General features: G+C 42.4%; 1 protein-coding gene across 2 annotated transcripts in view; it reads right to left on the bottom strand.

The window, feature by feature from the left end:
- Positions 1-26,937, bottom strand: part of sdk (sidekick cell adhesion molecule) — a 160,174-nt gene that overhangs the window by 33,367 nt on the left and 99,870 nt on the right. For both annotated transcript variants that reach the window (XM_019055096.2, XM_019055106.2), the window contains exons 2-3: positions 21,364-21,459; positions 609-785 (exon numbers count right to left, since the gene is read on the bottom strand). In XM_019055096.2, coding sequence (XP_018910641.2) covers positions 609-785; positions 21,364-21,459 — 273 coding nt within the window. The remainder of the gene's footprint in view (positions 1-608; positions 786-21,363; positions 21,460-26,937) is intronic.

Here is a 26,937-nt window from a genome sequence, read left to right as displayed (position 1 = left end):
GCGAATTAATTTGAAAAATGAAAACAATTCTAACGGTTCCTCCCACATACATATTTTCTTTGCAAGAGTCGCCTTACGGTCACTTGAGCTGATCCTCACCAAATGAAAGAGAACCTTCAGAACTCAATTCAACAGGCTGATAAAAGTTTTCATGTGGTCCTGAAAACAACTTAAACTCAATTTACCTTACATCACACTCCATGATAAGGTAGGGGCAAGGAATTTTTCCAGGGTTGCAGTAAGTATGAATGTATTACCTAACACATTTCGTGAAAAAACGAAGAAGTTCATTGAAAGTTCCAAAAATAATTTCTAAAGGGAGGATTCTTATCAAAATACGACAAATGAAAGGCCGTCAGTCGAGTGACGAAGCAAAGCGATACCTTAGACTGAATTCAGCCAGGCAGCAAACGCCGTTTTCCCCGCCTAGCCACTTCATCGGAGCCCGCCAAAAATATCATTTCAAACGGGTCCCGTTTTTGACATTTTCAAAACAGGGTTCCTTTCCCACTAAAGTTTTAAAAAAAGTGGAATTAAATTCCTGGGAGTTGAGTCCACTCCGTCCTTTCAGAAAATAAATTTTAAAAAAATGTAAAGGTGTAACTTACAGGCAACAGAGACGTCGACTTTCTGACTGAGAATGGAGCCGACATCGTTTTTTGCAATGCACTGATACGAGCCACCGTCTTCTTTTTTGGTATTTTGTATTCTGTGATAGTATTCGGAAGTATAATCGCCTATCTCCCGGCCGTCCTTGAGCCACCGGTACACGGGTATAGGGTTTCCTGGAACAATCAAAGAAAAAGAAATTTAGTCTGCGCATAGACGAAATATTTATGACAAACCAAAAATAATCCAAGTTTATGACTAATCATGATAAATCAATGGTTACTTTATCCAGGATCGGGACGACGAAACAGCCAATTACTCAAGAAGATAGATCGCAAGTGTTCGCACTGAATAGCTCTGGAAAAAATCGAGGGAACATTAACAAACTAGCAGGCGTCGCACAATGCATCGAGTCAATAGGAGAGGTCGAACAAAATTTGGAAACTTCAAACGCTTATAACTCCGTTTATACAGAACTTCGTGGTTCTAAAAATGGTTTCATTAGCTTTCTCGTGAAATTTTCTACCAGAATCACCCCTTAAAATTTAAAATGTTGCGAAATAAACATCGAAATTTGCAGTTTTAGTAAAAAATGTTGAGTCCGACCTCTCTAATTGACTCAATCCACTGTGCGTCGGTTTACCCGGACGAAAGCGACCAATCAGAGCGGCAAGGCAAATGCACTTTTGGATGAAAATACTCGAACCGGGCAGAGGTTATTTCCAGGTCTCATCCATAATAACAGTCAAAACTGCCGTGCTAAGTAAAATCACCGAATGAGCATCGAATTTTGTCGAATTTCTCCTCAGAAAATATGTATTCTTAGGGAAAGTTATGAATATTTCTCCTTGAAATTTTCAGACGCTTTAGATCAAATTATCAGCAAATTTCTATGAAAAATCGGAAGAAAAATAAAAACAGATTTTCCCGAAAATTCATGATTTGTCAAAGGAAATTTGGCACCGTCTGAAAACTCATACGGCGTTCTTCCTTAGCACGGCAGAAAACGACACGACGCTCTGCCGTGCTGAGGAAAAACAACGTAAGAGCCTTTAGACGCTGCTAGATTGCCTTCATTAAAAACCGAATTTACCGGTAAAATTTTGAATATTTTTTTTTCAAATTGATCAGACAATTTTGTACGCAATTTAATATAAAATATCTGTAAATTCCAAGAAAAAAATGCATGTATGTCGTCAAAAATACATGTTTTATCGAGGGAAATTTGGCAACTCTCGAATGTTCATACGGCGTTTTTCCTTAGTACGGCAGCGCTGCGGACTGGCTCCAGAATGAAAGGATGGACCATCTGCTCCTGATTTCTTGGTAATGTCATACTTCCCGTTGGAATGACACGGGTGAAAATGAGATTTCTTGAGCCGCGTGGCAACGGCGACAAAGACAAAGTCGTTGAGCCACCTATAAGTAATATTCTGTCAGATGTCACAATTATTCATCTGTCATGGGCGTCCGTGACATTGTCAACGGACGGACGCACAGGCACATCTGAAACCGACCGGGACCGCGTTAAGCTACGCTCCCACAGGCAGCGCGCGACGTCAAGTTGGTGCGCAACTGGGTTCAACGATTCCACCACCTCTCATTGAAACTAACCTCTTGTCAAATCAAAACTTGAAACGCTATTCATGGGGGTTTTTTAGGGCTTATGTGGCCTTGCACTCACAGGGTATCTAGAAATTTTCAAATATGAAATTCCCTGACACTTCCTTGATTTTCTTGACAAAAACGGCCAAATAATCGGGGAAAATTTTAAAATTTCCTGTCAGGCGGAAAAAGTAATTCCCTGACAAAAAGGAATGAAAGCATTCCCAATTTTTCGACACGGTTGAACCGATCAGATGTAAGTAAGAATTTGTTCATATTTCAGGGATATAATTTAATCGATAGTGAGTAAATATCGATAGTAATTCCCGTGAACAATGTATAATAAAAACTTGAATATCTTAGTTAGGAGTTGATTTCAGTCATTTTCGATGCAAGAGACGTGTTTTATGTGAAATTCTGATTAAGAAACATGTATCATAATCTTACATTAAAGCCTTGTTTAGTGGTCCATTAGAGGCTGGCCTGGCTCATTCCAGATATTCAACTTATAAGACCAGTGGCGTGGCGTGCTTTGCGATATATCGATTGATATGCTACTCAAACCTATGAAAAAAGATCGATTACCAGGGTGTTCGCAGCGAACACCTTAGTAATCGATTCTTTACCATAGCTTCAAATGGCGAGATATCGATAATCGATCATTCACGTTACGCCACTGTATAAGACGTCCTCCTCCGAAAATATTTACTCCCGGACCGCCAAAATAAAATTCTCCGCGGATCCTCCTTGTCGCCTGTCGTAAACGTGAAAGCTGACTAACATCTGCACCGTTGTCAAACGGTGCAAATTACACACGGGAGAAAAGAACGATAACGGATACGAGACTATCGAGATCGTATTCGATAGTGGTTCGATGTATCGTTTGGAGACTGCAGGAGCTTGTTCTATGAATCTAAATAAGACTTCTTAGTTATAAAGTGAGATTTCGATTTTGTTTTGAACATTCAAGAATGCAGGGCCCAAAAGAAGAGGGGAGTACAAATTTTCATGAAATTTGGTTCACAACCGTTGCCAAAATTCAGGAAAAACGATTTACTTTCGGAATTTTCTTTTTTTTTGGGGGGGGGGGGGCGTAGCTCCTACTAGGGGCACTTTTGGAAAAACTTTTATACAACGAAAAAGTCTTATTTTGACCCATATAACAGGCTTCTCATTCTGGCCTTTTCCCCCTGGATCACCCTTTATAATGAGCTCGAAATCGTGGTTCCTATAATTATTGCGCGTCATTTGGCAACAAGGCGCCTAGGTGCTTGCATAGCAAAGTGTACATTGAGCTTTAATTAATTCGCCCGCGGCATAATTCCTCCGGAGCGTATTTTTGGAGAGTAGTAAAACCTCAAGAGCCCCGGCAAATAGCCTGGCACTGCGTTACGCTTGTTTTTTAATACTCGAGGTGTTAATAAAAAGTGTTTGATCAGTGGCGTCCATGTTTCTACTGTCAGTGCGTGAGCGGGGCTTCGGCCCATTGTTTATTCCGACCTTACAACAAAGGGATACAACCGCATTGCCTAGTTTTCCTAGAAACATCCGCACTTATCATTATTATATTTTTACACCAAATTCAAAAGTAACTAGCAACCTTGTGACGTACCCAGCGGCTATCACTTTCCGTCCATCTCGCCCTCCTCTCGTCGAGAAATCACCGCGTCAAAGGTAATGGTCCCGCTGGTGGAATTAGGTATTTGTTTCGTTTCGCTTGACTTTTTGCATCTTATGAGGACCATTTTTGGGGCGTATTAGTACATGTGCTTCGTTGATCAAGCTTCAGAATCCATCAAATACAGTGTCTTTATTCACAATACGTTGGAAGTAGGCCGTCTCTAAATAATTAGAAGCCTGTCTACAAGCAGGCTCGGACTGGCCATAAGGCCAATCTGCCATTGGCAGATACGCCCCCTTGACGCCCCCAAAACGCGCCCCTCTGACAGATAGCAAAATATAAGAATAGAAAAAAAATTACAACCGAGAATATATGCGGAAAATGTCTTAAATGAATCGGAAGAAGAGAGAGTTAGGAGTAAAGAAAGGTGCTTTTACGCATGATAGTGGTGAACAGGGGTGCAAGAACTACTTTCTGAAGCGTAAACACTTTTCTGTGAAATTTTAACCTTTTTGTTCCCGTTTTAACCGTTTTTCTTTATGATCCCCCTCCTTCATTCGCTGTGTGTAACTTCCTTAGAAGCGATGGTCGGTTCGATTTTTAGACATACGCACCCTTTATGGACCTCTTAAGAGACCTTTAAACATATTTCCTCCTTTTCAAAATGACTATTGATTTATACATATCATAGCATATCTTGGGCAAACTTAACCTTAATTTATCTCTAAATTCAAAAATAAGAGACATCTAAAGTGCATTTGAAAAATTTAAGACGCGATGGCGTGAGTCGTGAACTCGCAATGCTCTGCTCTTTGCTACTAGTCTGAAGCAACAAGACAAACGCAAACAAATACAATATGGAAATAAAGTGAGGGAAAGGATGTGCGTTCACGACGGCGCAGAGATACAACTATTCGTACTTGACGGATGTCCGTGCTGCATCTGAAAAATTGAAGGCGCGATGACGCGAAGCGTGAGCTCTCAATGCTCTGCTATATGCTGTCAATGAGGTGTCGCTCAGATTCGGGAGAAAAGTTTAAAAAGAGGCCCGAACACATCTCTCCTATATTCGGCTGTGTTACACACGTAGTGCTTGAAGCACCATTACGAATAAGACGAACTGAAACAAACACAATATGGAAAAAAGCGAGGGAAAGGATGAGCGTTCACGACGGCGCAGAGGTACAACTATTCGTACTTGACGGATGTCCGTGCTGCATCTGAAAAATTGAAGGCGCGATGACGCGAAGCGTGAGCTCTCAATGCTCTGCTATATGCTGTCAATGAAGTGTCGCTCAGATTCGGGAGAAAAGTTAAAAAAGAGGCCCGACTTTGTTTTTCCTGTCTTCGGCTTCGGTTGATACTTGTTCTTTCTTCTTTTTTCAGGTTCTTGTCTGATTCTTTTTAGGATGGATTTGCAGACCCACGTCTTAAGCCTGAGTAAACCGCAGCACTGGTGCGGTTCTTTTGGAAATAATGGTGCTTGGATGCGTCTAGTGGCTTTAACTTTTTATGTTTTCTTTAATTTCAGAATTCTGTCGGTTACCTCAATAAGTTCATTTGCAATTTTTACTCGGTACGATTAAGAAACTTTAAATCTGAAAATAGCGTAAACTTGTGCTGCTTTGCCAAAATTTTCTGAATCCCTCTCCACGTAAGGGATGCCCTACCAGGAAATATCGCATTACGTCCCTTCAAACAGCCAAAGGTCGACGCCCTTAGATGCATGCCAGTCCAACCCTGTCTACAAGCACAACATTATTGAAATTTTTTCCCTTGAATAATTGACTCTTCCTACTACAGTTGTTTCACTGTTTAAAGATCATAAGACACAAAAGTTATGTCCGAGAGAGGTTTGTCTAAGAGATTTAAATCGGCTAAACTGTCAATTTCAAAATTGCTTGCCATGCGTCGACAAAAAGTGCGTTTTTCATCAGATTCTGCTCGCTCTTCCAGTTTTCCTTCGATCATTTCCTCCGAACTGGTGTAATGTATCCTATCGAAGGAGGATGTGTCCATCCTGATTACATCGGCGGTCCTATTACAGACGGTGACATCAGCAATTGCAGCATTGACGCTCTGTAATGCTCAGCATATTTTTCATTGTTAGCCATCGCACTCTTCTGGCGTTGTTCCATGCTTCGCTTCCGTAGCTGCCGTCGAAATTAAAGATAAAAAAAAACCTCTATTTCTTTGGTTGAAAACTGCGTGAAAAATAACAGTTTTTGGTTCAATTGGACGACGACGGTGGTTGCACCGTGCAATTGGAGACACGAGACACATGAACGTGAGGAGTCAGGGGCGGAAACGCATATTGAAGGTCGCGCACAAATCTCGACTCATCATCGTTCTCATCTGCAATATTGCGGAGCCGCTGCAATTACTTCATAAATGGGGGAACCCACGTGAGGACGAGAAAAATGGGGGAGCCCAAGTGAGGACGAAAAATTGGGGGAATTGGAAAATTGGGGGAGGTGTTTTTTTAAGGGTTTAGGGGAACTAAACTGTTGACCGCGCTGTTTTGAGGGAACCCAACTGTCGACCGCGTTACTTTATGTGTCGGGCAAAATTCTGTGAAAACTAAAATGGGGGAACCTAAATTCATTTTGGGGGAACCCTAGGAAGTTTCTGCACCCCTAGTTTCGAAGTTAATACAAAAAATCCGAGCGCTTTCCGTACTTCCGTACCAACCTTTCAAAATCCGTACTCTGTAAGTGCATCCATACTTTCCCCGTACAGTAGAGACCCTGCCACAAGATATGAAGATGAAGGATGCCAGCCCATTATCTGCTTCCACTAGAAGCCCGCCCTACATGAGAGCATCGAGCACCTTCAGAGTGGGCATTTTATACACACGAATTTTGAAGAGCCGATGGATGAAAAATGTTGCGAGGCGGTCATTAAAGTTGGGAAATTAAAGGACGGGTTGAGGCTCTAGGCGATTGCCTTGTTTGCGGACTGGGTCAAGTAAACACGGGGGTGTTTACGTATTCATTGCCTTCATTTCAGCGGGAAATCTTTTCGAGGAGCGCCGGGATCGTAGCCGGCGATATTGCACCTTGAAACACATCTTATAACACCGTGTTTACACTGACGCTTGTTTATTCCACATTTCCATGCGAGCGCCGTTGGGTCGACGTTAATGTGCTGGTCTGTTTGCTCCCCATAACACCGCAGCTTCATTTGGACCCCCTCTCCTCTACTTCGGTTTCTGGTTGTCGCACGGTGCTTAAAAAGAACATCGAACACTATCGGTGTGAATTAGGAAAGGTGGGGAATTTTTCACGATCTTGAAATTCAGCTTCGGTTACGATCCTCTTTCGGACGGTAAATGAACCAAGGTTTTCTTTGAGCAAGCGCCGCGCCACACGTTCCGACCAACATAAACAAACCATCGGCATCGTGGAGGTACTTGGTACTATCGGGCCCATATTGGTGGTCTAGTGGAGTTCTAGAGCTGGTGTACGTACCGAACTTCACATTTCGTTCCTGCTTCATGCATACAATACGCAATGGGCCAGTTGCAAACTTTTGCTAGAGCAAAACTAAGAGTTGTTTCTTATAGATAATGCCTCAAAAATCACGATGAGCGCATCGGCAAACTCTGAAATGCACTCATAACTTCACAATCTGCGTAAGAAATTTGCGGTTTTTTGAGCTTCCCGCTTCAAAAACGATACTACGGCACAGGTGAACATTTTGTAAGAGGAGTCGTTCCATCGTCGGCAATAATCATCATAGCCGACGCCAATCCGCCAAAACACGTTTGATGGGACGAGATAACACCTGAACTGGATTAGACCAGATAACAATCGGTGTGTTAACGTTCATATTTTCCACGCCCGAATTGATTGACCTTGAACTCTCCTTGAATTACGCGCGGAACTGCGTGCAAGCGTCGGCCATGATGAATATCGCCGACGATGGAGCGACTCCTCTAACAAAATGTTCACCTATGCCGTAGTATCGTTTTTGAAGCGGGAAGCTTAAAAAAACGCAAATTTCTTACGCAGATTGTGAAGTTATGGGTGCATTTCAGACTTTGCCGATGCGCTCATCGTGATTTTTGAGGCATTATCTACAAGAAACAACTCTTATTTTTGCTCTAGCAAAAGTTTGGCCATTGGTGATCCCTACCTCCTGGAAGCCAGATAAATCGCGAAAGCATCGCAAAATTTTAACCGTATATGCAACAGGATTTGTGCTAGTCCAGGCGCCTGGTAGCTAAAAATGAGGCTACCTGGAATTTTGGGTACACAGCGATTTTTTTGGCTTACTTTATGTTTTTTGGGTCGCTGAATCCGAATCTGAAGTTTCCGCACGCGTATCTGGTGAGCATTTTCCGCTATTTTGAAAAAATGGCCTATAAAGGCCTTTTTTTGCGGTTTTTTTGATATAGCGGCTACGGATGAGGAAAAGTCCCGGATTTAGCTAATGTTTTGAATAGCTGACAAAATTTGGAAGAAAATGGTATATAAATATGCTAGGTTTGCTCAAAAATTGAGGAATCTCGGATCTCGGAACTTTGGAACGCTTCGGTCCTTAGCTGACCGCGGCGAGCCGGATCACGCGTTAACGGGTGCGCCGCGAAAACGTGAATGGGCGCGATGTTCACGATGCTGTATCTTCCTCAATTTTTAAGCAAACGTAACATATGTATACACCATTTTCTTCCAAATTATGTCAGCTATTCAAAACATTAGCTAAATCCGGGACTTTTTCTCATCCGTAGCCGCTATATCAAAAAAACCGCAAAAAAAGGCCTTTTTAGGCCATTTTTTCAAAATAGCGGAAAATGCTCACCAGATACGCGTGCGGAAACTTCAGATTCGGATTCAGCGACCCAAAAAACATAAAGTAGGCCAAAAAAATCGCTGTGTACCCAAAATTCCAGGTAGACTTACCAGGCGCCTGGACTATGGGTCCGTTCTAAATCTGGTTGCTATTCCAAAATAAATGTTGGTCAAAATTGACCGAAATTTTCCCAGACGATTTCAACTTTAAAATGCAGCAAAACTTCCTAAGTTTTCCTTGACTTTTCAGGATTGGGCGAATTTCCACACTTTTTCTGGTTTTTTCTCAAATTTCAAGAACATGTCACACTGATCTATTTCTTTCCTTCGACAGGGTGACGAGATCTCTTGGATTCCAAAATTCTCCGACTTTGCCAGGATTTCAAACGTGAAATTCCGCGACTTTTCAATAGTTATTTCCGTCATGATTCCTCTTAAGCACAATTTTACGTGAGAAATAACATGCACGAAGTCTCATGAGATTGTATATATATATGCAATGTTTTGGCAGGAAGGAAACATTTCAAAGTTCCGCAGCAAGATTCTCTGACCCTTCAAGGTTGGGCGACATCCCCCGTATTTTCATATTTTCTCTGATTTTTCAAGAACTTGCGACCGCGATTCTAAATCTTCCTCCTAAGCAAAAACCAGTCGGTAAAACTTGGCAATGACAATCAGTTCGGCGGAAGGGGGGGGGGGGGGGTTGAAAGGAAAAGGACGAGGGGCAGGCAGTGGCGATGCGTGAAAAATCGATCATCGATATTTCTCCCATTAGAAGCTACGGTAAAGAATCGATTCGTAGGGTGTTCGTTGCGAACACCCTGTCTATCGATCCTTTTCCATAATTCTAAATGGCAGATCAATCGATACATCGCAAAGCACGCGACAGCACAGGCGACAAGCGGTCGCAGTCGGGGACTTGGGGATCGGGAAAAGTCACGATCCCGCTCGACCCCTTCCAGGATCCAGACTCTATCCCGCCCCTCCCTCCCTCCCTCCCTCTCTCTCCCTCCCTCCCTCCCTCCCTCCCTCCCCCCGGTCCTCAAACGGCGGTTAGTGGCCACGATTCCTCAGGAGTGCAAGCTCGACGACTACCGAGACGGACACGTCATCGAGGTGAAGGGGGGGTGGAGAGGAGAGGAGAGGAGAGGAGAGGGCAATTCTGCCGTACTAAGGAAGAACGCCGTATGAGCCTTCAGAAGTTGCCAACTTTCCTGCGATAAAAACCGAATTTACTGGGAATATTGCGAATATTATTTTCCAAAATTTTCAGACAATTTTGTACGCAATGTAATCTAAAAAATCTGAAAATTTCAAGGAAACTTATGCATGGGCATGGTCAAAAATACACGTTTTATCAAGGGAAATTCGGCAACTCTCGAATGTTCATACGGCGTTCTTCCTTAGCACGGCAGAATTGCCCTGCTTTCTTGATTTTTCCAGCGGTCCCGGACCCGCCACCAGTTTCATTTAAGATCCAGATTTTCCTAACGAGGAACTATACTGTTTTTTGCTCATTCATAAAAGCACCTAGCTGCATAGGGAAATCGATGGCATTTGCGTTGTTCCTGAAATGAGCCGGTATTAGCAGTTCCTTGTTGCGAAATTCGGGTGATTGAATGATTGGAGGCGCTGAACGTAAATTTCAGTGCGAAGTGAATAAGACTAATGAACAAATAATTTATAAATGAGCACCCTCACGCAAAAACCAAGTAAAATACGTGCTTTAAAAACGACTGATCTAAACAATTGTGATGATAAATCATTTTGGACAGTTTGAAGTCATAGGTTGGCTGCTTTGTTAGGTCCTAAGGGCTCTATCACCTAAGCTCCAAAATTACCAACATGTTAGTGCTCTCCCCATATAAAATAGGTACTTTGGTCGAGGAACCCGCGGCTCATCCTGGCGCGTTTAGAGAGAACGCCGCAAGGACTTTCGAGAGTTGCCAAATTTCCCTCGATAAAATATGTATTTTCGATGACATTCATGCACATTTTTCCTTGACATTTTCAGATACTATAGATTAAATTGCGAACGAAATTGTCTGAATTTTTTTTTTTTTTTTTTGGGGGGGGGGGAATATTCACTTTCCCAGAAATTTCGGTTTTTATCGAAGGAAACTTGGCAACGCCTGAGGGCTCATACGGCGTTTTTCCTTAGCACGGCATCGCGGTGGATGCCGCAGCGACTGCAGCGCGGCCGAGGAGACAAAGAAAGGTGGAGAGAGGGACATCGTGGGAGGATGCAGGAGGCTCTGAGGCAGAAAGTCCAAGCTGGGTCCACTCGACCATCAGCCGAGGCTGCATCTAGTTCACTACGCTCACGACGACGGTTCCCGGGCACCGCCGCGACGCCGCGCCGTTGCCATTATGACCCGCTATTCGGAAATATTGAGAACCGCTTGGCCATTGGTCCGTTTCGAGTGGCCGCGGGTGGCGCCATTGGCGAATCCAGCAATTTGGCAACACCGGGTTTCCTCCATTTAAACCTATGTTAAATGATCGATTCATGTCGGAGCGCCTGGTCCCTCCAATCGATACATTTCCGTAGGTTTAGTTTAAATGGAGAAAAACAATGTTGCCAAGTTGGTGGATTCGCCTCTGGTGACCGCGGGTGGTGCTGGCATCCGATTCGTTCTCGGGAATTTATGACGGTATCGTTCAACTGCTTTGGCAGGGTTTCGCGAACTGGCGGCGCACAGTGGATCGAGTCGATAGGAGAAGTCGGACACAATTCGGAAACCTTAAACGCTTATAACTCCGTTTAATCACAATTTTGAGGTTCTAATAGTGGTTCCATTGCTTTTCTCGTGAAATTTTCCTTAAAAAGCACTCCTACGAGTTTACAATGTGACGAAATAGACATCAAAACTTGCGTTTTTAGTCAAAAATTTCATGTGCGACCACTCTGATTGACTCGATCCACTGTGCGGCGGCAGAAAGAGGGGATTGGGCTCGGGGCAAATATATTTTAGAGACTGCTATCTTCAAGGGCAGAGATGCAGATTGTTCTAGGCCTCCGCAATTTTCCGAGTGCTTTAGCAAGTACTTGTTCTTACGTAAAATGTTGCACTAAACACGATGGTGCCACTGGTATTCTCTAAAATCAACTCCAAGGCTCAGAAAAAGCTCTCAAAATTGAGGCCGTAATAAAGACAATATCCCACGGTACCCTGAGAGTCCACCTCTGCATCAAGAAGAACTCTCTGTGCAAAGATAGAGAGAAAATATAACAGCAGGGTTGTTGTGTTTTCAGTTTTAGGGTCCCCAAACAAAATGGCAACCCTGTTAATGTATTTGCTCCCTATCCTGCATAAAGAGTTTGTTTTGATGTAGAGGTGGACTCTCGGGGTGGCGAGAAATATCCCCTACATTACTGCCTCAACTTTGAGACAGGGCCGGATTTACCTACTTGCCGCCCATGGGCCGCCTGTATTTTGCCGCCCCCTTCTCATTTGTTTTGAAATACCAATAAAATCCATCAAGTAAGCGTGTCAGCGGGGGAGGGGTGCATAAAAATCGTTTACTCGTGTTGGACATATTTTTTGGGAAAGCCCTGTTAATACTACTAGCAAAAGTTCCATGAACTTTGCGCGAAAGTTAAGTTCCGTACACCTATCTCTATGTAGACAAGGTCCGCACATAACAAGAAATTCACAAGAAATGAACGAACAAATTATGAAAGAACAAACATAGATGTAGTTTAATGATTTTAACTTCCGCCGCCGCGCCGCGCAGACTGCACTGTGTTTGACGCAATGCGTGAAGTATTCACGCAGTCTTGTAGGCGCTAAGCGTTTCACGCTGACCGCACTGTCTTTGACGCAATGCGTGAAGTATTCATGCATTCTTGTAGGCGCTATCCGTTTCACGCTAACCGCAGTGACCGCACTGTGTTTGATACAAGGCGTGAAGTATTCGTGCAGTCTTGTAGGCGTTAATATGTGTTACATGCCGACCGCCGCGCCGAGGGCTTGGTTTCTCCTCTTCATCTCAAGTCCTCGTCATCATTTCTCTCACAATTCCAGGCCAAATTGCGTGTTTGGTTTCTCTCGTAACTCGAATAATGAAAGGTGCTGTCTCTTTTATCACTAAAAGACAACAAAATTAGAACTTGCTATACTCTCAGGAAATGAGAGATTTTGTCGCCTTTTCTCGTTAGTAATTTTTTTTTCAAAATTCGATTTTTTTTTAAAAAAAAATTACAAAATTTGCCGCCCCTTTGATTTGCCGCCATGGGCCGCGGCCCATGTGGCCACCCCCTTAATCCGGCCCTGCTTTGAGAGCTTTTTTTGAGCTTTCGAGTTGATTTCGCACAAGTTCAGTGGCACCATCGTGCTTCTTGCATAAATTTACGTAAGAAAAAATACTTAAATCGCAACTTTCTGACACGCGCAAGAGCTCCACTCAAGATGAAACTGCAAATTAATCTTACATCGATAATCGATACCGCCTAAAATCGTATGCAATAACAGTTATGAGCATCTAAAACAACAGACCTGAAGGGATGAGATGGTGATTCAAGCGCTAAGCGTACCGTTACTTCTCATTTGGACGTATTTCTGCCAAACGGAACTATGTGCATCATGGCGTGAGCCCTGTTATGCATACATTCATATGGGTTTCAGGGCTCATGTCTTAATGCACATAGTTCCGTTTGGCAGAAATACGACCATTTTTGCAGAACTTTCAGGAGATTGAGGGGCGCTTGTCATCTATTCGTCATGGATCTGCGCTTTCAACGATGAGCCGTGTTAACACGGAAAGATAAAGACTGCAGTAAAATTAATCAAGGAGGCTGTTCACAGGCAGCCACGGGAATGTAGGCGTGTATGTGGACACGTCATCGCCATATCGTCGCTCCTTTAGCAATAAGGGCGTACACCTACATTTCCACGAGAGCCTTGTTCTCCATATAAATCCATGCTTTCTGGGGCTCAAGCGGACATCGAAATTGGAGCTTTGCAAAAAGTTGATACTGCACGGTAGAACGTGGAACACGCACGGGCAAAGTTGCCAGGTTGTGCCAATAAAGTGAGATATATAACATAGGTTTGCATAGAGTGCTGATTTTCAGCACATCTGGCAAAAATGCACAGGGCGGGTGAGAGAGAAAGAGTGTTCGCACTTGAAGGTGGGCCTGGGCGGACACCTGAAGGGGGTTGGACTTCACTCCCATTTTGAGGACTGCAGTGTCTTTCGACGAGAAGGGGTTGCCGATCAGTGACGTGGCGTGCTTTGCGATATATCGATTAATCGGCCATTTAAACCTATAGAAAAGTATCGATAAACAGGGTGTTCGCAGCGAACACCTTAATAATCGATCTTTTATCATAGGTTTAAATGGCATAGCAATCGATATATCGCAATTCACGCCACGCCACTGTTGCCGATTATTGGTTATAGACAAGTTTTGTATTCGCGATAGGTTTATATTCGTTCACGGTTGGAAAAACGTAGGGATAAAAATGGTTGATCGTCGTGATGGATGGCCTCTGATGGGGGGGGGGGGGGGTGTTTAATAGGTTGTATTGACCCGAAAACTAAGGAAAACGGGCGACCTGTAAAAAAAAAGCTTTAAACTCTTGATTAACAAATAGTTATCTGTGCAATTTGACTATAACGAATAGTTAAGCGAGTGATAGTGGAGATGTCATTTTCGTGCCGGTCAACAACGGAAAAAAGAGAGGGAAAAAAGGGAGGGGAAGGAAATTTGCTCCTATGAATTTCATGATACGGTTACAAGACACAACTATATGACCAAAGTTTACCAAACCAAAGGTTACTCAATACCGCAGAAATAAATATCTAGTCCGGATGTGGAAATAAAATTATGCTAAAAGAGGTATTATTCGTCGATTTTCATCTTTCAAAAAATGCACAAATAGTAAGCTAAAACTGCTAATAAATTCAAACTGGGAAATTTTACGGGGGTAGCCTTACCCCCACGCCCACTTGACATTAGCAAATGGTCCCCCCTCCGACTCATTCTGGATCCGCTACAGCTCTAAGCCCCTCCCTCCCCTCTTGGATCCGCCTAGAACTGGGGAGAGAAAAGAAGAGACAAATGTCACATCAGTCTGGATGCATCAATCATCAGTTGGACTGTATTTTGCAATTTGGAAATTCTGGCTCGTCTAGAAAAACACTTACGTTCAAAGGGAAACTAATGGCACATACGTTGTTTTTTAAACGGGCAAGAATTTATATTCCTAATTTGCAAAATGTAGTCCAGTTGGCCCATTGGTTAGCATGTAAATATCTGTTGAATGGAGCAATTTTTGGATATGACATTTGTCTCTTCTTTTCTTTCCCCCGTTCTAGGTAGAGTACCTTTATAGACAGAATATGGTCATTCGTATCTTTTTACTACAGGAAAACTGTTCCGCTTTTTGATTGGTCAACGAGTTTTTAGGCTTCATGATGCTCTTAGGGCCGTAAATAAACAAACAAGATGGCGGCTCACCGTAACATCGATAAGAAGCTAAAATTTGACAAAAATTTCAATTACACGACAGTAACGATTTAAATTAGCATATCTACGAATAAAACATAAAAAACACATGGAAACACTGTTAAATCTAAATCGCCTTTCGCCTATATCACAGGAGGATGTAAGATGTGCATAACCTCAAACTTTCTTGCTGATAACAGCCATCTTGTTTGTTTATTTACGGCCCTAAGAGCATCGTGTCAGCCTATTCGCTCGCGACCAATGAAAAACCGGAACAGAAATGGCCATACCCTGTCTATAAAGGTACTCTAGTTCTAGGTATTGACCTCTCATTAAGCTGCTGGTTGTGGACTCGGCAACGCGGTGGCGGGGCGGTAAAACGACACCGGAAGTGCTAATTCTTCCCCCGTTCCCGGATTAAGTATCCCTTTCCAACCGCATGGGCACAGGCACGGCACCACCTTCGCCGTCCGGTGGAGGGTACGGGGCGGTCGCGGTGGCGCGGTGGCGTTGGCCTTGCATGCGTGCCTTTGTTTTCCCGGATTAGCCTTTTGTTCGTCTCACGTTCCTTCACTCCTACGCTCCTCTCCGCAGACGCGACGTAGCGTCCGCCTTTACTGCCGCGCTAAGGAAGAACGCCGTATACACCATCAGACGTTGCCAAATCGGCTTTGATAAAACACCCATTCCCTGGAAAACTTATGAATATTTTCCTTCCAATTTTTTCGAGAATTTTGTTCGGTTTTTGATCTGAAGTTCCTGAAAATTTCAAGGAAAAATAGTCACGATTTTCCTCCGAAATGAGCGTTTTATCAGAGGAAATTTGGCAACTCTTGAATGTTCATACGGCGTTTTTCCTTCGCACGGGAGTTTAGGTCTCGAGGAGTTGGCTTCGGACGTTATCGGAGCTTGGCGCATGCATCTCGAGGAGCTCTTCCGCTCGGAGACGCGGTTATTAAGGCGCCATCGCGGCACGTGAGCTCCACGAGACGGCAGCGGCCAATGCAGAGATGCACAGATTCGAGGAGACAGAGACAGACAGACGGCGCTCGAGCGGGGAACCGAGAGTCCAACTTCGCCAGCTTTTAACGCTCCTTCAAGTTCAATGGAGCTCTTCGCGATTTACATACTGTACGTACTTCGCGAAGAACACTATTGCGCCACTGAGTCTCTCTGAGATCAACCCCAAAGCTCAAAAAAGCTCTCGAAGTGGAGGCCGTAATGTTGAGATATCCCACGCTACCCTGCGAGTCTAGAGTCCCTTTATACTGAGAGTCAAGACAATTTGAATCCATTTCTGATTGGTTCCCGTATTTTAGGCCTCCACAGTGTCACAAACGGGAATAAAGATTACATTTTCACCAATTGCAAAGATTATAATCTGGAATGGACCAAGGAATTACGGGTTCGGCAAGGAACAAACGGAATGAGAGGAGGAACGGAGAAAGGCATTTGAGAATGGGCCGATCAAAGATTACGAAAAACGTTCAATTTCTGTAATCTTTATTCCCGTTTGTGACATCCATGAGCCGAATTGTCTTGACTCTCAGTATAAAGGGACTCTATGCGAGTCCACCTCTACATCGTGACAGACTCTCTATGCTACGATAGGGAGTCAAATTCACTAACAGGGTTGCCGCATTGTTGGGTGTTACGGCAACTCTGCTACTTTATTTGCTAATTTAGAAAATGAAATTCCCTGACATTTCCCTGATTTCCCTTACACATTTGGGTAAAATTCCCTGACAATTAAAGATGTATGCCAGATGATTTAAAAGACGTACTTTGAAATAGTTTCCACGCAAAATCTGTTGGTTGAATTGTCAAACCCTTCTGGAAAGCAAGTAAGGGTGACCTAACAATGTTTCCTTGACACTTCCGTTAAACTTTCCCTGACATTTCCCAGTTTTCCCTGACCGTGGCAACCCTATAGGAGTCAATAGGACCCTGAAAAAAAATTCAATAAGGTTTTATGATAGAAAAAATTGTCCTTCTCGGAATACCCATCAATTTATGGTTTTATTTATGAAAGCTGATAGTCTTGCGAGTCTTTCCAAATATGCACTATCAGTGATTTCCCATTTAGCATAGTAGCATATACTGCCGGGCCAAGGAAAAACGCCATATGGGCCTTCAGGCATTGCCACAATTCCTTTGGTAAATCACGAATTTTCGAGAAAATCTGCGAATATTTTTTCTCCAATTTTTTCGGATAATTTTGTTGGCAATTTCACCTACAGTTCCAAAAAATTTCGAGGAAAAATATTCATAACTTCCTTCAAAATAACTATTTTCTCAGAAGAAATTTGGCAACTCTCGGATATTCATACGGCGTTTTTCCTTAGCACTGCAGAGTAGCGTATAGCTGTCCCCATTTACGGTGTGAGTCTACCGCGATAATTTGCTATTAACATGCAAATTTTTTTAAGCGCCAGCCTTCGATGTTGGTCCTAATTTGACCTGTTTGCATTGTGTTGTGTTTAGGAGTGACACTCGAAGTCGGCCCATTGTTTTTTCGGTGGCTCTGCGGCGCAAAGTGCTTGCTCATAGGATCGTTTATCCGGGTAAACCGTACGAGCGGAGCGTTCCGTTCATTAAACGACCGCTTCAGCTGGAATCAACTTTTTTGTTCCTTCTCACTTTTTTCTGACGTTTAGTGCTTAGTCAATTTACTCGAGCAGTCGACCGTTGATGCACGACCGTTACCATTCAATATTCGGGGTGAAGCGTTCTTCATTTAGACGACCGAAATTAAAATATCGGGGTGTTTTCAAGATTCACGGATGTCGTGTCCAACATTTAAACGTCCAAAACAAACGAAAAAAAGCATTTTTCCCCTTTTCTTTCTCGAATCTCGGCCACCATCGGTACACGGACTTTATGTCCACTTTTTTTACGTCCACAGACTTTTCGTCCACAATTTTTACGTGCACAGTTCTAAAGCCCACACTATTGTTAAGTCCATTATTTAAACGTCCACTAAGTTAAGTCCACAAATGTAAAGTCCACTAAAATCAAATTCAATCGTCATATTTTAGTCCGTGTGTAAAATTATATTGACAATATGGAAATGAGAAAATTAAAAGAGAATGGGGTGTTGTTATCGTAACTCATATTTTAAATGAAATGTTAATTTCTTCTTTTGATTCATCTTTTCAAATTATCTTTGGTAAATACTTGGTTTCGTTTCTATCCTTGAAATTTCCGATATAAAATATGCCTTAAATGTACATTCTTTTTTTTTAATGAAATTGATTACTTCATTTTAAAAACATTTACATTTTTAAAACGTCGTAAATATTTGTAAAACCTTTTCCAAGCAATGGCATCGATATGAATCTCAATGAGCCGTAGTTGTGATGAAAGAAACTATACAAAAATTAATAAAAGAGGAAAAAAACTAAGAAGCACGCAATTTTTTGTTTTTAACTTATTTGTACATCGACCTCCTTTAGTCAAATACGTCCAATTTTGAGCGTTTGGTTGCGCTTACACCACGCTGCAGCACAGCAAAAGCCCAAAACATAAAAGAATAAATTTGAATGCTTTGGAAATCATTAAATTTGACACGGAACCACTATTATATTTACAAAAAACACATTATATTTTCCAGTAGTACATATTTCTATTTCATCAGTTTAAAAGGGAATAATCAATGCAGAGAGTGCAAACATTTCAAAATCATGAGTTGAAAAACGCTGACTCCGCGAGTTTAAATATTAGACCATAATACAGAGCGGAGCGGCGCGTGTTAGCAGCGCAGAACGCGCACTGGCGCCTACAAACCTAACGGGATACTTCACGCATTGCGCAACGCGTGAAGTATCCCGTTAGGTTTGTAGGCGCCTGTAGGCGCGTTTCACGCTGGTTGCCTGCAGCGCCGCAACGCTTTAAGCAACTATTTCGCGTCAGAGGCGTTGCACAGAATCCTACAAGATTGAAGGCGCACAAAATAACTAGTTAAAGAGGACTTTCAATTTTGATTGCATCTGTTACTGAAAAATGTTTAATTTGGTATTGGAGCGTTTCCTAGGCTCCCGCTTTGGTTTTCGTCTTATCATATCCGTACAGTGTACCATGAACATATGTTTTTATCTGCTCTTAGAGTCTGTTCTCTTTCATGACTTGATTCATGAATGAAATGTTTTTAAGAATGAAAGGTAGTAGTAGTATGCATTTATTTTTGAGGTGGTTCCTGTCATTTAAATGAGAAGAAAAAAATGTGGACATAACATGTCCACAATTTGGACAATTTTGGACATATTCATGGTTGGACATTAAATCATGTGGACTTAATAAAGACTGGACTTAACGTTTAGTGGACATTAATAGCGGTGGACATTTATTTAATGGACGAAAGGTAGGTGGACATAAAGTCCTGGAAGCGTGACGATATTACATCCAGATTGAGCTACTTCTTCCAAGTCGCAGAGTTTACCTTAAGTTCACGTTCCGGGTTCCACATTGGCGGATCCAGTAAATTGGCAACATTGTTTTTCTCCATTTAAACCTGTGGAAATGTATCGATTCTTAGAGGGGTCAGGTGCTTTGACAAGAATCGATTATTTGACATAGGTTTATAGGGAGGGAATCCAGTGTTGCAAAATTGCTGGCTACGCGTCTGGGGTTCCACCGGTCAGTTCGAATACATCGTTCGACTCATCAGCGGAATAAGAAATGTCCACGTGAATAAAGGCATTACTATCACATGACACAAAAAAGCACTCTTGTTGAAAGAGCTAAGCAACCTCCGAAACGATAACAAGAGGCACAAATGCCGTGCTTCGCGGGAAAATACATGTTATGAAAATCAGCAGTGAAGCAACCAAACTTAAAAATACGAATACGGAAGCGCAAAAAAAAAAAACAAAGAAAAAAAGAGGCTTCCTGATAGAGTAACTCGTTGAGTCGGTGACATTTCACTGATAACCGCCGTTCTCGCAAGGGATAATTTGGCTGCGGGACATTCGGTTGGCATCGCATCGGTCACTGACCTTTTCGCAACAAATGATAGGGAAAGGGCTGAGAAGTGATAAAGGCTAAAGCAGAGGTGGCATTGCCAAGATTAGAGGTCCTACGAGGAACATTAAGCATGAGGTGAAAGCACGCACGCTAAAAGGAAATGGCGTTTTTCGCCACCAGACCTTTGCGAGCGCGCAAATATTCTACCGTGCTAAGAAAAACCGCTGTAAGAAAATTCGAGAGTTGCCAAATTTCCTCCGATACAATGTTACTTTTTGCGGAAAGTTATATACATATTTTGCCTTGACACTTTTAGACTGTTCAGATCAAATGGATTGCATTTTGCAAAAAGGAACCAGAAGCATTGCAATGGTGCTAAGATTGTGCAAATTCATCCTTTGCAGTAAAATAGCTGAAATCATGAAAAAATATGAAATTTACATGGTAATTTTTGTCTTAGATTCACAGTTTTCAGCGAGCAAAATAGAAACTGTCAATGGATAATCAGGTTCGTTATCCAAGACAAAAGAAGTTGCACAATCTTAGCAACATTGCAATGCTCGTGGTCCTTTTTGCAAAATGCAATCCAAATTACGAACGATATTTTCTGAAAAATCGGAAGAAGAATGTTTATAAATATTCCCGAAAATTCGTGATTTATCAATGGAAATTTGGCAACATCTAAAGGCTCATACGGCGGTTTTCCTTAGCACGGCAGTATTCTACCGTGCTAAGAAAAACCTCTGTATGAGCCACCAGACGTTGCCAAATCTCTACTATAATGAATTTTCAGGAAAATGTGTGTTACAATATTCTTCTTTCACTTTTTCAGAGAATTTCATTTGCAATTCAGGTGATCTTGAGTAGTTGAATTAAAAGGGAAACTTATTCATAACATTTCTCAAAATTTATTTTTATCGGGGAAATTTGACAACGATTGATATAAAGCAGATGACTTAGTGTCGCGTGACTATTCAAATTTTAAAATTGCGTTATTTTGTCTTTTCTCGACGATGAACGATGAAAAGTTGCGGTGTTCTGATTGGATTTACATTGTGCATACAACGAGGATTTGGCTGTGCGTAACGGGGGAAGAGGGGGGGGGGGTGTCAGTTGAAGGATCGGGAGACGTGCGTTACGCAATATATGAGAGTACTGAAACCATAGCATACATATTTGTATCTTTTCCCTGGGTCTTCGTGGCCGATGGTTTTTAACTACCGAAAAGTGTATTAAAAAAAAAAAAAAAGAGAATAAAATGCAATCTGAAAATAGTTTCTGCTTTGACAGTACACGGGAAGACGAGAAAAAGTTCTTACCTAAAGCTTGACATTGTAAGATTTTCGTTCGTCCTTCAATGACAATATTACTAGATGAGGAGGGTTGCGTGATAAACCTAGGAGCTTGTAAAGGATCTGAAAAAAAAGCAAAAACGAACAGTGTTAAATTATAAGGGATATCATTACATTCTTTTAATCATATGAAAATATAAAAATTGAGAGTTGTAGGTAACGGATACCTCTGCAATGAAGTTACAAGTTATGTCACAAAATAGCTGAAAATGTATGGTCATAACAAACTTCTACGGAAGTTCGTAAAAGATAAAACTTCCAGGAGTAGACATGACAGAAACGGAATAGATCGACTGTTCAAAAAGCAGAGCATGAGACTGGACATGAAATGCTGCTGAGTAAGGCTACTTCTGCTTAAACCTGTCCAATTAATCTGAGGTAGGATAGAACACGTTCGTCTTTCATTACAAGTCGTGGCTACTGTAAAACACCTTTTGACATTGTCCATGGGGTGCACTCCCGATGGTGTAGAAGTTTGAGACGCTCAGCATGACGAGAAGAGAGTAGTTATAGAGCATACTGCCGTACTCAGGAAGGACGCCGTATGAACATTCGGGAGTTGCAAAATTTCCATGAATAAAATGTGTCTTTACGAAGGAAGTAATGCATATTTTTCCTTGAAATTTGCGGATATTTTGGATTTTATTGCGAACAAAATTGCCTAAAAAATGGAGGAAAAATATTCAGAATTTTCCAAGTAAATTTGGTTTTTCATTGAGGGGGAAATATGACAACGCCTGGATGCTCATATGACGTTCTTCCTTAGCACGGCAGTGTAAGCGGTCCAACTTGCATCGCGGTAATTGTCGGTTTTCGAGGATGCCGAATTACACGTTATCAGATGTAGGTTCCGAGGTAGTCACAACGAAATGTTGCAGAAGCTTTTGGAGGAGCGGCAACACCGAAACGCCTGACTGTGACGGCTACCGGAATGAAAAGAGCAATCATCAGAACCGAGTTTGACGGAAAAATGATTCGGAAAATGAGAACGGAAAACCGTCGCTAATCTGGATCCAATCTCAACGGCGGCATCTTCTCATTTTGGTGCTCTGGACGCGGACGACGCACAATGGAACAAGCCTTCGGGCGAGCTGGACATCAGGGTGTCTACTAAAACAGGCTGGCCAAAAATCAGTACTTTAACAGTACTTCTTCAGTACATTCGCAAGAAATTCAGTACCTCCTTAACAGAAAAATCCAGAAATTTTTCAGTACCTTCATTTGACGAAATTCGAATAATTTCAAAAATTTGATTTCTTCGCTTAAATTGCGACAAAAATGACAAAAATTCCGGACCTTCTTGCGGAATTTCCGCACTTTTTCAGTACTTTCGGACCGCTCTTAAAAAATCATAAAAAATTTCCGAACTTTCCGGAAATTCCGGACTTGTAGACACCCTGGACATGATATTTTTTTAGAAAAACTGCGCAGATCTCCATGCTTATTTTATCATAATAGTAAATTTTAAGTTGTGCTTATAGCTGAAAGCAATTTTGGGAGAAAATTGACGAAACTACTTTTAAAGTTTTACGTTTTGTATTGACGAAGCTAAAAGCTTCAAAAGTTGCCGCATGAAGTTCGACGTCTCACGTCGACTCGCTCCACTGCGCGACGACGCGACGCCGCGGGGTGGATCTTCCACGACCATTGTTGTCTGCTTGAAACATCGAGTGATGAAGCATGAACGTTCAGATCAGTGGTACCTTCTTTCTAGCCTTAAGTTAAAATGTAAGGTTCTCAGGGCCAGGTGTCTACCAGTTATAAAACACCAAAATTGGGGACTTTCGGGGGAGTTTTTCTTTTAAAAAAAATTGGGGACTTTTTTCCCCGAAATAGTAAGAGAAAGGGAGCTAGTTAGAGCGTTAAAAGACGTATTTTATACGACTAATTTTACAAGTCATGTTGAACCGACGAAAACATACGAAAAACCAAGCAACACTTGAGTTTTTTTATTCCTGGTGCTGGCGGGAAAATTTAAAAATGCCGGTGTTTAGGACGATTTTTGTCATTTTTTGGGGACCTGAACGAAAAAATTGGTGACTTACGGGGATATCGGGGACACGCTTTCGGGGAATTTTGGGGACCGGTAGGCACCCAGCATTCACTTCTGGTAAACGCTAACACATGAAATTCCCTGACTACCTCCGGTCGCTACGAAATTCCCTAACTTTCCCGGTTTTCCGGACCGCCGCGCCGGCAACCCTGAACGGGGCAACGCTACACACGGGCGCGATGACCAGCCAGCACCGGTCGGAGCTTCGGGGAAGCCTCACTCCCGAGTCCTGACTCGTCAACAAAGAGACCAACAAACCGACGCTCAAGTGCGCCAACAATAACGAGCCCCCGGCCCAGGGTTGCCGCCCGCTACAGAAACCCCCCCCCCCCCCCCCGAAAATAAAAACCCTTCCCGATCAAACTTGGCAGACGTGGCTTCAGCAGACGAGACGACGATGACAACGATGACAACAACGACGAACACGGAAAAAGGGGGGTACAGGGGGGGGGGGGGGTCGAAGAGCGAATGTGCGTGCGCTGTGGGGAGGGGGGGGTGGTAAAACGCAGCTTATGACCGCGGTCGGAGAGGAGGAGCGGCGGGGCGGTGGCCGGCCTGGCGCAGCGTGGACCGACATAACCTATGTCATTGACCGTTACTCGGAAGACTCGAAGACGAGGAGAGCGAGAAGGAGTAGTGTGCAACGAGCCAATGAGATATGACACTGGAGCCTTTTTCCCGCTTGGCCTCGTCCTCGTCGTCTTCCTCGGCGATTTCCTCGGAGCTTCCAGGCTCTGGCTCCCAAGCTCCCGCAAGGACAGTGTTGACTCGTCGCCTCTAGAGAGGCCGCCTCTATACTGAAGCGCAGAGTCCAGAAAAGGACACAGCAGGCTGATTATTGGAACTAATAGACTAGAGTACCTTCATAGGGAGCGTATGGACAGCTCGATTCGTGTAGCTCTTAGGGCCCAAATTGTGACAACGTGAAAAACTAGAAAAGAGCCGCCGCCAACCTATGCATTTGGAAGATCATCACTCAATATGGCCGACAGCACATTACACGAAAAAAAAAAGAATTGCTGATTCAACAATTCAATTGCTAAAAACAGTGTGTGCAATGTTTCAACGCAGATTTTACAACAAAAAAATGCTACTTTAACCAAATTGTAAACTAACTTAACCACGGGGGTGGTTAAAGTAGCATTTTTTTGTTGTAAAATCTGCGTTGAAACATTGCACTCACTGCTTTTTGGCAATTGAATTGTTGAATCAGCAATTTTTTTTCCCCGTGTGCAAACAAGCGTTTTTGAGGATTACAACTTAGAAACTGAGAAAATGTGAGCGAAGTCAAAGTTTTATACGTGCTTTTATAATTTTGATCAGTGTTATTTATACTCGGTGTTTGGCCGGCGTGCGTTTCAAACACTGACCACGGTTTATACTTTTTTTTTCAAGGCCCGTGCGCTTCCCATAGTTTTTCCGTTCAATTAAATACGATATTACGTTTCCTCGGTTAAAATGCCGGTGATAATACTTGAATTATCTAATCATATTTTACGATGGAAGTATATTATACGGTCAAAATTCGGTTCTAGTCCCGAGGAGGAGATGGTATCATACCTTTCTAGCGTTACTCGAAGCTGCAAAATGTAATGGGGGAAAAACTGCAGTTCTTGTCTTCTGATGAGAGCATACTCTCATCCTTCAACCTGCAGGTTTGCCTTCGCGGTTCAGCCTATTTCCGACTCCGAGACTGATGGCACATCTCAGAAATGGACGTATTTATGCTAAAAGGACCTATGTGGATAGGGATTGCATGCAACATATAGTTCCTTTCAGCAGAGATACGTCCAGATGTGAGACTCATGAATCATGATGACTGAGCGTGACAAAATGACAAGAGAAAAAATAATAATGAGAAAAACCAGAAGCTATCACATTCATGCATCAATGATAATAACTCACGGTGCGCTACCTGCGCATGCGTCAACTTGTGTCCGTGCGAGTGGTTTTGTGGCATTTTCTCCGACTTTTCGCGAATATCTCCTTCTTTGAACCTGCGTTTGGAAACTCTGGCACGAAAAGAGAACCGTACCTCTATGCAATAATCTCTTTTCTCTCAGGATGGATCAATGAGTAAGGTAAAAAATTGTGTACCACAATGTTCATTCATTCAAATGGATGTATTTCTATCAAACGGAACTATGTGCATTAGGACATGAGCCCTGAGACCATACGAATACACGCATAACAGGGCTCACGTCATAATGCACATAATTCCGTTTGATAGAAATACGTCCCAATGATGAACGTCAAGAGTAAAAAAGTAAACCGTTATGTGAAAATTGAAGAAAATCCAAGAAAATAATTGGCATTAGTTTGGCTCCTTGACGAAAATATATTTATAAAATTCAAACACGAGATAGGCACTTATTGAAATTCGTCGTTGTCCTCACAAAAGAGCGTAGCTACATTTCAATGTTGCCAACTTTTCCTGCACAAATCGCTCTTTTACCAGGAGAATTTTGGATATTTCTGACTGAAAATTTTTCCGAGTTTTTTTAATAATTAATGCAAAAATCAGACAAATTTTGGACAAAAATTGCACGAGTACATTCTTGTAAAAAATTAACTTATTTGAGTCAATTTTGCAACCTTTGAATTGGGTTGCGTTCCTTCGTCCTGGAAACAACGAATCGTTCAAGCATCTGCAATTTTCGCGTCAAATATCAAACAGGATTAGGAATTTGCCACTGCCTTAGTTTACGCGTCAATATTTTTACTTTACTACAATAAGTGCCTCGTCAAAATCAAACCAAATTCTTTGATGCACTTCAAAATTGAGCATTCCACTATGGTGCGCAGATGTGATTTAAAGAGGTTCAAATTAGTGGGTTAGAATATGGTAATTTCAAAGTGACATTAGCCCACCAACATTCGTGTGAATGCTCTAATTTGGACGCCACTTCGTCTCCTCCCCGAGTTTTTTTTCACCGCTCCAGAGCGGCGCAGGCGGTGCACCTTCAACCGCGAATATGGTTGACAGCTAATAATTACTCAAAAGAGCGGATGAAAAAGAGGTGTCTATAGAGAGGCTGCTCATGCGCTTGCGCACCCCGCAATACATCCTTGCCAAACTGCGCAAAATTCAAATTGAAAAATGCGCATGGAAACTCTTCAGCCGATTAAAATATTTTGAGTAGCACAGCAAGGTGTCTACTAAAATAGGCTGGCCAAAAATGAGTAATATTACAGTACTTATTCAGTACATTCTTGATAAATTCAGTGCTTCCTCAACGGAAAAAGTAAGTACTTTGTTAGTGCCTCCATTAGACCAAATTCGAACAATTTCGAAAATATCAACTTCTCGCTCAAATCACGACAAAAAATGACGTCGACACAAAATTTCATAGGTGGCTTGAAGATTAACTGACTGCACAATCGCAATCTTGCAGGCAAACACTACTCTAAGATCAATGCGCAGAAGATTGCAAACTTTTCAGACTTCATTAAAAAACACGCGCGGTGTGAAAGAGGAAATCCCGAAC

The sequence above is a fragment of the Bemisia tabaci genome, chromosome 1, assembly GCF_918797505.1.
Source record: "Bemisia tabaci chromosome 1, PGI_BMITA_v3".
Classification (NCBI taxonomy): domain Eukaryota; kingdom Metazoa; phylum Arthropoda; class Insecta; order Hemiptera; family Aleyrodidae; genus Bemisia; species Bemisia tabaci.
This window is presented reverse-complemented; position numbering and strand designations above follow the sequence as displayed.